The 12,032-nt window shown below is 42.0% G+C and overlaps 2 protein-coding genes across 3 annotated transcripts in view; one reads left to right on the forward strand and one right to left on the reverse strand.

The window, feature by feature from the left end:
• Positions 1–135: 135 nt before the first annotated feature.
• On the reverse strand, positions 136–6,087 carry LOC310787642 (nuclear mitotic apparatus protein 1-like). The gene is made up of 11 exons (XM_083649120.1): positions 5,955–6,087; positions 4,537–4,698; positions 4,116–4,227; positions 3,814–3,931; positions 3,515–3,655; positions 2,817–2,930; positions 2,300–2,422; positions 1,915–1,985; positions 1,274–1,392; positions 962–1,062; positions 136–272 (listed from the first exon to the last, which is right to left on the reverse strand). Exons 1-11 carry the CDS (start codon positions 6,019–6,021, stop codon positions 156–158), a joined length of 1,245 nt encoding a protein of 414 aa, XP_083505246.1. The 5' UTR covers positions 6,022–6,087; the 3' UTR covers positions 136–155.
• Positions 6,088–7,193: 1,106 nt separating this feature from the next.
• The window catches only part of sun1b (Sad1 and UNC84 domain containing 1b), a 47,881-nt gene continuing 43,042 nt past the window's right edge, over positions 7,194–12,032 (forward strand). The window contains exon 1 of one of the 2 annotated variants that reach the window (XM_083649267.1): positions 7,194–7,315. The gene's annotated coding sequence lies outside the window, so the exon portion shown is untranslated. Of the gene's footprint in view, positions 7,316–10,446; positions 10,665–12,032 lie in introns of those variants that run through there. The other variant, XM_083649265.1, reaches the window with a different exon arrangement.

Below are 12,032 nucleotides of genomic sequence, written 5' to 3' on the forward strand. Positions count from 1 at the left end.
CGGGGCCCTAATCGATGCCTTGCTTGCACCCGTTTTCCGTCCTGCCTTTTAGACACAAAATGGCTGACTTGGGTGGGATGTGAAATAGGCGTATTCCTTGTATTTCTAATGATTAAATCTCTTACCTTCAGGCCTGGTAAGGTGTTTTCAATGGACTACCTTGGAACATTCGGGTTCCTTGATGTGAGGGGAAGCTGGCCGGGCATCACAGACGCCCGGCGTGTTGTCTTTGACGGACTTCCCAGGAAACTGAAGGCAAGGTGGACGCCATGCTGGAGGAAGATACAGACAGGGATTTAGTGATGTTTGGTGGGGCGAGGAATGAAGGGGACAGAGTGTGAGTCACCGAGACACAATCCATCTTTTCACTTCAAACAACAATTAAATACTCTGATGTAATTATGTTAATTCTAAACAAATGTACTGATAATGTTATTATCTTAACAATTAGCTTTTCAATTCCTTAATTCCTTAATTGCAGCACTCTAGTCTGTGCACACTAATATGAGAGAACAAAGCGAGTTCTCAAGTCTGGGGCATTGTGAATTAATTTGCATAGAAGAAAGAAAGGAGTTCAGTGAGAATTTACAAATAAGCTGTGAAAATTCATATAATATAACAATTTTGTCAAGCGATGGCCCCTAAGTGAATCATCTCACCATCACTGACTGATCCCAATTTGCCTCTTACAGGGAAGTTCCTATCTGGAGGAAACCCCCAGGGGAGCACATGCAAACTCCACACAGAAAGGCCTTTTTTGACGACCCCACCTGGGGGCACTTAGGACATGGGGATGGGGACACACCCTCAGCGTCCCAGGCAGAAATCAAACCCAGGACCTTCTTGCGGTGAGGCGGTGCAGTGCCAACTGTGTGATTGCATGCTTGTGTGTGCAAGGCTCCCTCTAGTGTTCAGACAGTGTGTGTGTGTGTGTGTGTGTATGCAAGGCTCCTCTACTAACCACAGACTCTATGGGGTAGCTGCTCTTCAGATGTGGACGGCAGGCCTTGTTTCTGGTCTGGAGTTCAGCGAGCCTTCTCCAGTCACCTTCTGGGTTATTCTCTGTGCGTGTGGTTAGAAAGACACAGATGGAAGAAGAAAATATATAAATATATACATTTTTGATTACGATTAAAAAAATACCGGTACCCCTTTTAAACCCCACCTCTTCATATCTGAAGCACATAGTGTGTTGCAACTGGAGATTATTTTGGGATGATGCCTTTTCCCTTAATTAAAGCTGCTGTGAGCGAGCAAAGTTTGTCCTACTCACCCCGTGGCTGGACTGTGCTGCGGACGGGACTGTACAGTCGACGACTGTGCAGCTGGACGCTGGCCGCGCTCGTCTTTTTGCTTTTTCTGGTCATGATGGTGGCGATACTCTGAGCAGTCCTGCATCGTTTGACAGGTGAAGGTGGATTGGACAGAGGGACAGATGGAGCAGCGTGAGTGTTATGCAGGGTTGTTACACGTTTTCCCCATTTTAAAAAGTCACAATTTTCCAGACTATAATTCCCTGATTGGATTTAAAGATTTGGGGTCAGAGTTCAATATTATTGTTAGCTAAGCTACCGTAAATCACTTTATGGCTGAAGAATACCTATACTTTAACAACAACAATTGTGAAATTGCAGCCGAACATCTACACGTGAAGTCATGTGTACTGGATCTGAATTACTGTAGTTCAGATACATCATATGAAGTAGGAGATGTTTTTTTTCTGAGTCCAACACCATGCAGTGAACACTATTTATTTATTTATTCATGCTGTAGCAGTGTAGATGGAAAAAAGAATGGCTGATGAATGGCATGATGCCTGAACCGGAAGTGGGCATGACTTTGGCTCTCTATTCTTTGGGGACAAAAAAAAGGGGGGGCATTGCACTTGACTTGTACTGTGTGCTGCTGCATTACCTTGTGCTGTTGAGATCACAGGTCTGTGTGTTCTGGGATCCATGGGTCTTGTTATGGTCAGCAGAGGCCAGCTGAGACAGAGAGATACAGGCAAGAATTACATTAGGGTCTCTAGTGCTTCCCCAAGGTTGCACAAAACTAACATTTCTCCATTATGGCTAATAGATTACCATAGTATTGTAACTGTACGCAGTAAATGTCCTTCAATTTTTTTTGTCATTTTAAAGTTGTTGCATTTATTGGCTACATTTTATAACATTGATACTAACCATTTTGACAATTACTAGGTACAGCACTTTGCTTTTGTAGAGCACAACAGATGGTGTTCCCATCTCTTTTTCTGTGTATTCAATGTGTGTTTCTCATGTTTCAAATCAGTACCAACCTGTGCTTTCAAAGTCGCCACCTGGCTCAAAAGGTTGGTGATTTGTTTTCCACATTCCACCAGCTGCTGTTCCTTGGCGTCCAGCTCGTTCTTCAAACCAAAGATTTCAGTCTGCAACACTTTCTGTTTGGACAGGTTGTGGAAAGAGGAGTTGTGCAGTGGTTAAAAATTTGATTTACAGTCAGGTACATCCAGTACATATTTGGACAGCAACACACTTTTCACAATTTATTTTAGTTTTGTATTATTTATTTATTGTTTATTTTCACATATTTAAAAAACTGAGAAAAGGAAAACAACACAGGTATTTGCCGGTAGAGACAGGAAATCTGGGCTAATTCATTGACTACAAAAGATTCATTCATATAATTTATATCTTTACCAGTCAATCCATTTCAAAATATTTTCTCCAAAAGCGAAAACTAAACTTAAGCTGGCCCATTGACAACATACAGTATGTCAATGATGTTTTAGACTAGATTTTGGCCCATTACAGAAAGATATGCATATACTTTACCTCCATTATGGGCCACATGGTCTCTCCTTCCTCTTCCTTTGTGGCTCTGCGAAGTTCATCTTCCAAAAAGTCGATCTTGCCCTGTAGGATCTGATTGATCTCAGTCATGAGCTCCTGAGGAAAAAAGGACATTAGATGACATTATTAGTCAACTTCAGTAGCTAGACAGCATCTTGCCTTGGGAGCACACCAGCCATGGCACTCGTGACTTAAAACAGAATGTGTACGGGTGGTGAGGGGGGGAAGCAATGTGGGGGCCCCATTTGCTCAGATCATGCCCATTTTCGAACTAGACCTTCATGTTGAGTTCAACTACACACCTGTAAAGTTTCGTGACTGCATCTCGCGCGGTTTTGACGCTATCGCGTTCACCAAATCTGCGGGTACTATTTGGGGTGGAAACTAGTAATACTACTACAGTAGTAGCCACTCGATAGACGCTGTGTTCCTTTTCAAATCTCGTAACCTCTTGTTCAGAGCAGTCGAAATCCTGCGATTCCCCCCCCCCCCCCCCTAATGGTCACATACATATGTTTACCTAATTATTTGAAACTTTGGCCATGTTTAATATGAACATCCAACATTGTAACAGTATATATATGCCAAAATATGGAAAAGCATCATAGGTCCCCTTTAAACACACAAATGCTGAATCAGGTCTTAATGGACTAAATTCAGCTGTAAGGCTTTAGTCTGACCTTCTGGGCTGTAGCTTGGCTGAGTTCACAGTGTAGACTTTGGTTGAGACTGCTCCACTCCGCCTCAGCAGATTCCAGAGTTATTGAATGCCACATGACGTCAGCCTTGGAGATGTCCAGCTCTGAAGACAGTCGTCTCATCTGACACAAGCAAAAAGGAAGTACTTAAAATTTTGATTGTGTCTCCTATCCTAAGCAACAGCAAAAAGTAGAATAATGATAATGACTGAATTTTCATTTTTGGGTGAACTTATCCTTTAACAAGATCACTCTTATTTCAGTTGCTATTATTTCAATACCTGGATAGAGAGACCTGCATTATCTTCTGTCAGTGTATCCTTGATATGCTCCATACGTGCCGAGTCACTCTTGAGCTCTTGTTTTTGCTTGATCACTTCATGCAGACGTTTTCTCAACCTAAAAGAGACAGGCGAGCAGTGTTTCTCAAACTGTGGGACAGGCAATTCATACATCAATAAAAAAGAGCTTAATCAGACGTCCGAGACCCAAATGAGAAATAGTCTCTTGTCGTACAATCAGCACTCACGAAAAAAGGAGAGAGATTCACACCACAATTGCCACCATGTATTTTGGTGCTTACCAGTCGTTCTCGGTCTCTAGCTTGTGTATTATTCCACCGGTAAAGTGTTCCTGTTCCTCCCGCTGTTCCTCCAGTTTATTTACATGGTGGTGCAACTGGATGATTTGGGAGTCTGTAAAGAAGAGATAGATAGATAGATAGATAGATAGATAGATAGATAGATAGATAGATAGATAGATAGATAGATAGATAGATAGATAGATAGATAGATAGATAGATAGATAGATTAATAGATAGATAGATAGAAGTTTACAGAGTGAGATTAGAAACAAAGTAAATGTACAGTAAGGATGGGAGGTAGGTGAAGTGTAACGGTTTGAGAAAATTAATAAAATTTATGAAATATTCCATGTTCTGCTATGAACCTCAACGTTACTTTAACCAACCACAAACTAAATACGTGTGCTTTTTCATGCTGTACCTTTCTGTGTAATTAGGACAGTCTTCCTTTCCAGCTCCGCCTCCAGCCCAGACATGTAGTCCCCGTCCTGCTCCATCTGATTTTTCCTCCATTCATCTTTATTATTGACCACTTGCAGAGGGGTGGAGGGGCCTGCTGATTCCACACTGTACCCTGGCAATACTGAAATTGATGGAGAAAGCAGAGTTTATGTCAGTGTGGTCATTTTACATATTGGCAGGTTAAGCCCGAACAACAACACTACTAGCATGCATAGCATTTTGCAGCTGAAGTGGGGAAATAATAATAAGAAAATGACAGGAAAAACTTCACGGGAGAAGCACTCAGTGTAAAATAGGATGTAAATGGTTCATATCTTTTCAACAAGTGGAGAAAACAATAAGGTCTAGTGGAGAGCTCAGTAAATAATGTGCAGAAGAAGCTTACAAGTCTCTGAATATAAATATCTGGGCATATGGCTGGACAACACTCTGTCATTTTCTCAGCATATTAACAAGTTGCAAGCCAAGGTCAAATCAGAAATTGGCTTTCTCTATAGAATGCGCTCCTCTTTCACTCTCTCTGCTAGACTCACTCTGGTTAAAATGACAGTTCTTCCCATGTTAGACTATGGTGACACCATTTACCGATCTGCCTGCAAAACTACTCGGCAAAAGCTAGAGTTATCTATCACTCTGCCATCCGTTTCGCTACAAATGCCTTTCAGAACTCACCACTGCACTTTATATTCCTCTGTAAACTGGCCATCCCTACACACCCGTCGCAAAATACACTGGTTCATGCTAATTTACAAAACTCTCCTTGGTCTGTCACCCCCCTACCTGTGTAGTTTGTTGCAAATTGCACCTGCCGCGTACAACACCCGTTCTGCTAACCTCATCCTGCTGAAAATCCCCAAAACTCATTCTGTAATCGGTCAGTCGTCATTCCATTCTGCTGTGCCCACAGACTGGAATGGCTTACAAAAAACACTAAAACTGGACAATTTCATCTCCAAGTCAGCTTTCAAGGACTATATCATGGACATATTCACTGACACCTGCAACTGCTTCCTGAACTAGTTCTTATCCCCTGCCTGTCTGCTCTGACTGTTTTTGTTTTATTTGCTCTGTCTGTCTTGCTATGTTTTAACTTGTGTTTTAATTTGTTCTATGCAACTTTGTATTTTATTGTATCCCCTACCCCCTATCCCTCAAAAGGCTGTGCCTTCTGCCAGGTCGCCATTGTAAATAAGAATTTGTTCTTAATGACTTACCTGGTTAAATAAAAAAAATAACAATAAAAAGTCCCCCCCAACTCATCATGTTTGTAGCACCTCCTTGGTTTGTACTCATGCCTTTAAAGCGAGTTTAAAAGCCCATCTCACACTCTTTTCACTAACCTAGTTTATGAAGATAATTAGGGGCGAAAACACTCACTTTCCAAGAAGTCCACATCAGTTGACTGATCCATGCTGAGTAGCTCTCGCTGCTGGTCCACTTTCATGTTGTTTAACTGTGAAGAGATTGTTTCACAAAGTCATGACAAAATCCAGGCACTGTTTTTAATCCCAGGAAACTGGGGGGGGGGGGCAAGAGGATGCGCTCTCCATACGGTTGAGACGTTACACTAAACTCCATCCAAAACAAGCACGTTATAAAACACGACACGAGTGGGGCCGTTTACGAGTTTTTACTGTCTTCTAGTAAATTCGGTTGAATGAAATCACAACTTTTATTGGTTCGTACTACTGTTCGTGGCCGCCCTCCACAGGTGAACCGTCCGTTACAAAAGTGGTCATTTCATTGAAAGTCAGCGCTGAAGAGCGGATCCGTGCTAGCGTCAACCGTGTCACCTTTGCAGATAACCAAGCCTGGCTGACAGGCAATTGACTTGACCCAGCAATCATTTTTCCTCGAAAAAAGACGTTTAAACAAAACGGTAGGCTCATCCTTGGAGGAAAAAAACCGTGCAAGACAGGTTGAAAAGTTTTTTCACCCACTATTTTAAGACGTTGATTTGCCAGCGAGTGTTAAACACATTCAAACTGAAAATACGTTAGGCGGCTTGGAACCAGACGACGTGCACATTTAAACACAGATTTTGCGGTTGTCATGTGTTCTACGGTGGAAGAAAATAAAATAAATAAAACAACGCCTGGGATTCTTACCTTCACAAAGTTACCTCCTTGCTTGTTCACTGAAAGTTACCTCCTTGCTTGTTCACTGACACTGTTCAGTCCTTGCTTGTTCACTGACACTGCTCAGTTTACTAACGTCTACTTACTAGCGTCCTACTCCTAGCAGATCTGCTCCCGAGTGTCAAACCAACGAAGAAAAAACGTACCTGTTTTCCGGCAAGCCGATTCAAAACAAGGAGGCAGCATCAGGCGCCGGGATTGGCCAGACGCTCATGCTCCCGTGAGCCGTGAGCCAATAGAGACACTGCATGAAATGGGCCACGCCTCTCGTTGTGAACGCGCTTATTTTTTTTATTTTTTTTTAGGCCACGGCCACGGGAACGCGGCTTCTTAGCGTCATCACTTCCTTGTTGTGAAGGGGTCCATATTTGGACATTTTTACCATAAAAGGATGGACGCAAGTCACGTTGGTCTCTCCGCAACGGAAAATATGACAGTGTGCGGGAAAGGCGAACGTTAGAGAGACAGCAAGGTCCTTCGTTCTTTCAGGAGGAAGAAACATGCAACAGTTTGCAAAGGTCTAAGCTTTGGATTTTAACCACGAGACAGTTCAACAATCAGGATTTACCCTCTCTCTACACTCCGCTGTAGAATCAACATGTGAGTAGTACGTTTGTATTGCCATGTAAATTAATTCCGAATGTACAGTAACGTAGAAGCCAAGCCAACTTTGTCACAACTTATCTCTTGTAAACGTTTTGTTCTAGCCTGATATGGGTCCAGGCTAGTTTTGTTCGGCATGTACATGTACATGTACATGGGAAATGTTTTATGGGAAAACGGAAAACGTATTGTATCTTCCTGGACTTTTTGTACAGTATCGCTTCTCTTATGCTTATCTGTAGATGTTTTACTGATAAGAGAGGAGGCGTCACTCGAACAAGCCTTATCAGTAGTCGGACTAGGGTGTGAATGTGGTCTCGGTTGTTTAGGTTCAGCCCGCCTTCTGCCGTCCAAAGGTTATGGAAGTGGATGTCCAGTCTGCTGCCATAGACACAGACACTGCTACACTGAACAAACTAAGTGCTGGCCAGTAGATGGCGCCTCGCCCAAGCCTCTTTGCTCTCCAGCAGTGCAGTGCAGTTGTGATTCAAATATATAATAGGCAATAATAATGTGATGATTAATTGGTCCCTGCAGATAACTAATTTCCCTGCTGCACAGAGGTCAGAGGTCAATGTCAGCTAGAGCTGGTAAGGATCCAGTGACTTATTAGCCCACTTGCTTTTGGGACTTGAACCTGGGATGGTTGAAGGGCGGTCCCTTAATCACTAGGCCACCCTGCCTCTGCCACACAATAGGATACTTACCCCCCGCCCCCTTCTGACTCCTTGCTCCTTCCTGTGGATAAGATATTTCAGAATGAAAAATGCATCCTCTTGTTTTTTCCTTCTTCCTGTATTTGCAGTTTGTATGCACCAAATGAAGCAGTGTGCTAATGAGCTTCTCCTACACTAAACAGTGTGATTGGATCTGGATTTGATTGTAAAGGAGATTGATTGATTTGGCAAAATCATTGACCTATTACTGGTGGCAATACAAATGCGAGTCTGCAGCTTACCAGAGATATTTGTGTATGCCTTATCTGTCTGTTGAACACATGTTTTTCTGCCTGCTAATAGTTATCTTTTGGCCAAAATGAAGCACTATATTATTATCATGATCCCAAGCTCCAAGATCACTCGAATAAGAAAGATTTATATTCCAATGGGGTTTTCACATTCCACATACAGATGGATTGCATTTATTTGTTGATTGATTGCTATGTCATCATTATTTGTTTGTTCTACTGTATAATAGCTGTGCTTCACTTTGGGGGATTGGGGAAAGTGAGTGAGTAATGCTGCTTTCCCTCACCTAACTACTGCTCATGTGCCCTTGAGCAAGGCAGGCAACCTCCGTCTACTCCAGCACAGTGACTGACCAACCAACAGTAGAAGACTGTGGTTGTACTGAGCAGCTCCCAGTTGTCAAAGTGTTGAAATGTGTGAATGTGAAGCAGGGTACATACATGCTGCAAAAGAGCAAGCATGCTCAATTGACTTGTAGTTGGTATAAGGTTAGAAAGTATTGTATTTTCTGTGCACCACCCACGCCACATCCACCCCTGATTTTGAACCCAGTACAGTCTATGGTTACACCGCAGCTTGTTGCACTTAAAGGACTTAAAGGACATTCATGCACAAATGACATCCCCACTGGTCCACAACTTAACTCAAATCAACTCTCCATAGCTGTCAAACTAAATGCAAGTCTGCAAACTGTTTACAGTTTGATAGACTACTGATTTTGTAATGATACAAAGCTGGTTGAAAATCATTGGTGTTTCTATTTATTTGGAAACCTGATCATGATAAAAGCACATTCTTTCATGCACTCTGCATTTGTGTAACCTTGCAACACAGCTAGACTGGCACAGTATCATTTGTGTGCTGTTTTGAGTCAAATGAGTTTTTGTGGTACTTCTCTTGCTGCGTTTGTTCATCATAGCTGAGTAATAGGGGTGTCACAATATATCGTCCCACGAAATTTCGCGATAGTAAAACGTCACGATATGTATCGTTGAGATGAAATCTCATATCGTGAAAAAAAAAAAAAAAAAAAAAAAAAAAATTTTTTTTTTTTTTTTCAAAAGTAGACAAAGAAACGTCTTTGTTTGTTGAAGTTCAATGTGTGGAAAGTAGTTCAGTTGAACAAGTCTCTGAAGAGACACATGAGAAGTTATACAGGAGAGAAACCATTCAATTGAGTTTCTGGCAAAACTGTTTACTTGACAGGAAAAACTGAAGATGCATAAAAAATAGACTAAGAAAAGTCTTGTTGTTTGAGTTTGAAGAAAAACTGAAGATGCATAATGAGAATTTATACTGCTGAGAAACCTTTTAGTTCAAAGTAAATCTAAGTGACGGTGTAACTCATTCTATTTCAAGATAAGCCTTATCTCCAATCTCATGTTTTTTCTAGTTGTTATTGTAATAACAATTTCCCACAACAGCATGTTTTGTATTTGTGCATTTCAAATAAAATACTACTTTTCCAGTCATATATTGTCATTATTCAAGTTTAAAAAAATATTGTTAAAATCGTATCGTATCGTATCGTTATCGTGAACCCAGTATCGTGATACGTATCGTATCGTGAACTGAGTGTATCGTGACACCCCTACTGAGTAATATGTCAGATTGCAACATCACTTCCTGATTCCAACATTTCTTAGATTTCTTAGAATACTAGGGATCGATTCCTTGGCTTACCCGCTGTGCGGGCTCGCTAGCTCGGCCGCTGTGTTGCCTCGCCCGCAACTTGGCTGCTGTGTGGCCAATGAGACCAGCCTCACTGATGATGTCAGATTTATGACATCACTGATGATGTCATCAGTGGATTTATGACATCACTGATGTTTCTTCTTCTTTTAGAATACTAGGCATCTCGCGCCACCTTTGCCTATCTGATCAAGTGCTTTACTGTAAAAATCATCAAAAATACCAGACCCACATCTACATACTTTGAGTCCGTCATGTTCTCTCGATGCAAGCAGCAGCCCAGCGCATGGCGTTGTTGCAGAATGTTGCATTTTCCTCCAATAGATTTGAAGTGTGCGCCCTGGCCGACAATGGAGGGCCTGGGAGTGGGAGGATCAGCTCGGCAGCGATCCTTCTGGCTTTGTTACGCCTGGGAAGCCATTTTGGAAATCTGCTTGGTTGTGCATGAGCAGAACGTTAACAGTCACTAGCTACTTGCAAACTTTTGTGTCTGTCTGTCCACGGGGGAAAAACACCGACTGCGGGGATCCGTGAGTCCGGAGTATCGAATATTCTCTGCGCTTTTGATCTTGGATAGAAGCGTCGGGATGCGGGCAGAAGTTTGCGCATCTTCCATGATAGTAATGTGTGGATCTTGTTCCCTTGGATTACGCTCATAAAGAATAACATGGACTCTCACTGCACGGGCAAGTGGATGCGATACTAGATACAAACCCATAGTCTACGCTTACATTGCTTGATTTATGTATTTCGTGGTGAAATTAAGTTGTAATTGTAGCCGTTTCATTTTATATTTTGCCCTTGCTGCGCTCCTTTACCCACAACTGTTTTGACAGCGATCTCAGGCCTAATTTCTACGAGATTTTTTTTAAATAGATCTGCGACATCATCAGACACTTCATGTTATATCCAACATTTCTACCGTCCAGTAATGTTAATTACACCATTATAATAATACGATATGCGAATAGTGCGCCGTTGCACTTAGCCTGTAAGTCGATGCTTTCATGGCATGAGTGACTGCGTTGTCCAGATACATGGCGTCTAAATTTAGCATTAAGCAATCTGAGAGTGTAACTGGGTTTATATATAATTTGGTCAGAGAATATCTGTAGGCACTAGTATGAGCATTGCAATCATGTCGGGACCGCTCGCTGTTTAGACTGAGGTGGACCAACCACAGGCGCAATTGTTCGTCATAGCAGGTTAGCGTAAAGGAGCCCCGCAAAACAAAACAGAGGCGCAAGGAGATGGAAAGTGGGGGGAAAAGCTGTCACTGTATAATTGTCAGTGTTTCGACTGTGTGTTTGTGATATTGTTCAGCCGGTCTCTTGAATTATTATCTGAATCCAGTTCCCATGGGCAGTGTCCCAACAAGGAGAGTTAACATACAAAAACAATAACTGGGGAACATAATAACACTGTTTATTAATAATCCTTATGGTCAGGCTGGTGGTTGAGAGTTTGCTAAAGCAAAGTTTGATGCCGGACTCAGCTAGCCCATAGTGCAGTTCAGGTAGGTGGTTGGTATAAATGCCCACATTCAGTGTCTGCGTCACAAATCTGCTTGCACCGGTTGTACCAGTTGTGAGCCAAAGGAGTGAGAAAAATAATCCCGTCTGAATTAAAGTAGTCCCCTTGGCTTTTATTTGTTCCTATTCATCCCTCTTTTTGGCATTACGAGTTGGAAGCGGATTTGAACTCTGAATTACGTGTCCTCATTATTTTTCTGGTGGATTTGGGGAAATAGCATCTGTTGCTCTCTCCTTTCATCATCTCTGCCTGTTTGATCCGTCAGTATTTGCTTAGAAAGTGTGGAGAAAGTCGGCAACTTGTTAGCATGATACGATCATGTATCTTATGCAATATGATAAGCAACTTCCTATGAGCAGAGGATCTGAGTCATTCAAACAGTCAGACATAGGTCAGATGGCACCTGTTTGTAATGTTATTGAGAGCAGTAATCTAGTGCGTGTTGGATGCAGGGATTATCCTATCCTTTCATTTGACTAGAACCACCTCAATGAAAACATCTTTATACTTTATCTGGATTT

The sequence above is a fragment of the Poromitra crassiceps genome, assembly GCF_964638095.1.
Source record: "Poromitra crassiceps genome assembly, chromosome: 13".
NCBI classification, from domain to species: domain Eukaryota; kingdom Metazoa; phylum Chordata; class Actinopteri; order Beryciformes; family Melamphaidae; genus Poromitra; species Poromitra crassiceps.